General features: G+C 39.8%; 1 protein-coding gene across 1 annotated transcript in view; it reads right to left on the bottom strand.

The window, feature by feature from the left end:
• Positions 1–127: 127 nt before the first annotated feature.
• LOC101864482 (two pore calcium channel protein 2) overlaps positions 128–4,138 on the bottom strand; it is a gene marked incomplete in the record, with an annotated part of 36,170 nt that continues 32,159 nt past the window's right edge. The window contains 4 exon segments of the mRNA XM_035972307.1: positions 128–660; positions 1,609–1,727; positions 2,381–2,462; positions 3,570–3,639. Coding sequence (XP_035828200.1) covers positions 582–660; positions 1,609–1,727; positions 2,381–2,462; positions 3,570–3,639 — 350 coding nt within the window.

The raw sequence follows: 4,138 nt of genomic DNA on the forward strand, positions 1-4,138 counted from the left end.
GTGGGGGGGTGGGGAAACTAATACAAGAGTTATAAACAACACAAACAACATGCCCGGTACATGTTTCTGTAACTCCGTTTCAAACAGGATGAAAAGATTGGAACTGATTTCCTCGTTTCAGATCTAATTTTTTTGGTTTCAGCAGGGAAGAATGACAAACAAAATGCATTGCTTCTGCTCGGGTCTCCATCGTTCAACATTCCCCTCTTTAGACTAACCTATGTGATTATACTAAGCTAGTACAACCCGTCTTTAAGAGACTTTCCTTCACTTTCAAACTATACCAGGCAAAAAACCCCCCCAAAACAGTTGTAAATACATACCAAACAGAATCTCATGAACTTGAACTTATCACAAAATACGTACATTATCAATAAGTCACATAAGTAGCTTCAAGTTTCAATAATCGAAACATTTCTTCCAAGTAACAAAATGCAATAAATATAATGGCTGTCGTTCTCGTTATTGTTGTTTTTTTCTGTTCCTTTCAAACAGGTTTTTCATGTCAACGAATTCCCCTCAGAACTCCATGACCGATGGTGGAAGCAGTCTCTTTGTTTGACCACCGGTCATCTCACCGATCATCTGTCCAGGCTGAGATAATGATGATCCGACAGAAGGATGAGCAGCTCGTTGTCTGCTGGCTCCTGTAACATGTCCCTGCATCAAGAGGAAAAACAAAACAAAAACAATATTAGTCGGTGACCATGGCAACAGCAAATATACCCCAGGCTGAAAGAGTCCTTTTGGTCTTCTTATATGAGTTTTGTGGCACTTGCAACACAAACAGGTCATTTAAGTGCCGAAGATTAAGAGGTGTTACTACAGAGTAAAATAAAAAGAAAAGAAGAAGGGCAGAGAAGGACAATAGATGTTTGATATGAAAGAAGGAGCAAACCACACCATAGCGCCCGCTAACCACCCACTAAATGAGCCTGTCCTGAAGATATAAGAAGCACTATGTAATAAAATCTTTGACAAGTTAACAGTTTCAAGCTTAAAAATAAAAACTGTTGAGAATAAAATCAAAACATGATATGCACGTATAGATCTACTTAAAGTGGTCAAGCTAATTGGAAAAAGGCTGCTATCGAAGTAAACATTATCTTGTTGGGTACATTATTGATGATTTACCTGAACACAATGTGTCCATTATTTACGCTATCTAATATTTATTTTAACATGTTGGGTATATTAACGAAGATTTACCTGAACACACGGTGTATGCTATTTACGTTATTGAGGAATTACCTGAACATAAAGTATATGTTATTTCCGTTATTGAAGATTTATCTGACCACACTAAGTACGTCATTTACGTTACTGAACATATTAACCCTATCTGTATGCCTGGGGTCATTTTGTACCCCCGGGGTTGTATTCTTCACATTTTAGAATACTTCTAGCACGAAGATCTCTTTGAAACTTTCAGTATTTCTCAAAAAATCATTTCGACAAACTGCTAAGCAAAGCGTACGGATCGGATTAACGAGTGAATTTCCTCTTTGGAAAGTGGTGGCACAGAGTTCCCCACGTCGTATGGATACGATAGTAAAACACAACGTACGGATAGAGTTAAGTATGTTATTTACGTTATTGAAGACTTACCTGAACATACTGTGTACGTTATTGAGGTAGACAGAGACGGTCAGGCCTTCGTAGCTGCTGGACAAGGCTGCGGCCGACTGGACTATCTGATGGCGCCGGTCCCACTTCATGATGAAGTTCTGTTAAAAAATACCGAACACAATAAACCCAGGTGCCCTTGCTTTCTGAGAAACATAGCTACAATCTTAGTTCCCAATATTTAAGCAAAACAATATGAGCTTGCACAAAAAAACAAAACCTTCACGTTTTACAAAGACCACAATGTAGAGAAAAGTGTGTTTTTATCCACCATGTAGACAAGTGAACCTATTTTGATAGTGCTTCTTCAAACGAATGCACACCCAGTAAAAGAGACTTGTTGCCGAAAAGTAATTTGACGCTGAAATCATCGTAAAGGAATGTATTTGAGCCGGTGCCAACTGCTCCCCGGCACAGCATATCTAGCTGCGAGCAGCTGGGAGGGGCTAGCCAGAGGTAAGGAGTTAAAAAAGTTGCTCCCTTAGAATTACAAAGTTCTATCTGACATATTTGGCCATTTTGAGTTACTAAATAAGACCATGAGGTCAGAAATCAAATATTCTATCTGCTCTATCAAAATCGTAAGAGTATTCAGATTCGTTATCAAGATATTCAAAGAACTGCAATCGAAAAAGCTTGACATGTTGTGAAACTCAAAATTTTTAACGTCAAATTTCTCAAAACTAGGTGCCGAGCGGATAGAACTTAGTAATTCTGTGGTAGCGGAGTATCTAAAAATAGACCAGCACGTTACCTCCATGATGAGAGCGGTGAAGAGATTGAGGACGATGATGACCGACAAGAGCCACCAGGCGATGAAGAACAGGTACGACCATCTGGGGACAGGGGACACAACTCTTGTCAGGAACAGATCTCTGGCTTGTCAGGACTGCTTGTGTTCTTGGGGTTTTTGGTTAGTGTTTTACGGTGCATGCAACTGCATAAGGTCATATGAATGAGTGCGTGGGACACATTAAGCATTTTCAGTTTGGAAGGTATTTATTTTGAATTTTACCCGGGGAGTGGCCAAAGCCTTTTCTTATTGATTTTAGGACCACCAAGGGATCTTTAACGTTTGTGACTTGCACACGGGACCTCCGAGATTTTTTGGCCCTTATCCGAGAAGGTTAGGTATTCAGTTTTACCTACCATAAGATCAGGGGTGGGGCTGAAAGACAGCAGTAAGAAGGAGCCAAGGAGTAGCAGTAGAAAGGCTGCAGAAAGAGTCAGGAGCCCAGAGGGGGCAAAGGAGGTGTGGGCAGAAAGTGGAGACAAAGCAGACAACAGAACGTGAATAGAGAGCAGGAAAGGTGGTGATAGGAAAAAAAATGTATTTGAGAGAAGAACATTTTCCATCGCTGTCAAGATTCTAGTCCGGGACTATTGAACGAGAAGGGAACACCGTAACCTCTAGACCACAAGAGCCCCCTTAGCTGGACTGCATTGTCTGATCAAAAAGTGTCCACCTTCAAATCCCACATGTTGGAAAGCCTACTACATTGTTGTTTAAAAAAATTTTTTGAGTGGCCTCTGAGCCCAAAAATCAGTTTGTTTACAGCTGAAGTGAAATTTCTTTTCTCAATGTTGAGTAGACCTAGCATAATGCTGCTTAACACTGCCGCCATGATGAGGGTTCGGGTGATGAATGTGCTAGATCTAACGGTTTTAGTTTTGATTCTAATTCCATTTGGGGTAATCATGTAATCGTCACATTCAGTTTCCCCAATGTACTGAAAAATGTCAAAATGATGAGGGTATTTTTGCTGAGATACAGGTCAGTACTGATGTTCTCCATCTCAATCCTGGTACGTTGGGACAAAGGTTTTACACTCTGCATAGTGAGTGGGCAGGTAGTGTTAAAGATGAATGAGAAGAAGAAGAAGACTCAATTAGACGAGGAGCAAAACAAGGGTGTTGAGGAGACGGCAGGTCTGTGTACTCACGGCGAAGTTTTCTCCCTGAACACCTGCAGGAACACGTGCCAGTTGTTGACCACCATCACGTCCCATAGAATAAAAAATCACCCTTTTTTTTAAAGGCACCCTCTTTAAAAAAAACAACAAAAAAACCCAAACCCAAACGATTATATTACTAAAGACAAAAACAACAACACAACAGCAACAACAACATTTTCCTTGTATATATGGCGTCCTGTCTGAGGCCTTGAGACAAGTGTTATTGTAAACGATCAAGTTACTCACGGTGAAGTTAGCTGTTGACACTGTTTGACTAAAGGTACATAACTCATGGAAAACTTTGGGGAATTTGTGAAACCATCGTGTTTGTGTCCCTTGGAAATTTAATGCAAGACGGATAGAGATAGATAGATAGATGGATAGATAGATAGATGGATAGATAGATAGATGGATAGATAGATAGATAGATAGATAGATAGATAGATAGATAGATAGATAGATAGATAGATAGATAGATGGATAGATAGATAGATGGATGGATAGATAGATAGATAGATAGATAGATAGATAGATAGATAGATAGATAGATAGATAGA

The sequence above is a fragment of the Aplysia californica genome, unplaced genomic scaffold, assembly GCF_000002075.1.
Source record: "Aplysia californica isolate F4 #8 unplaced genomic scaffold, AplCal3.0 scaffold00645, whole genome shotgun sequence".
NCBI classification, from domain to species: Eukaryota; Metazoa; Mollusca; class Gastropoda; order Aplysiida; family Aplysiidae; genus Aplysia; species Aplysia californica.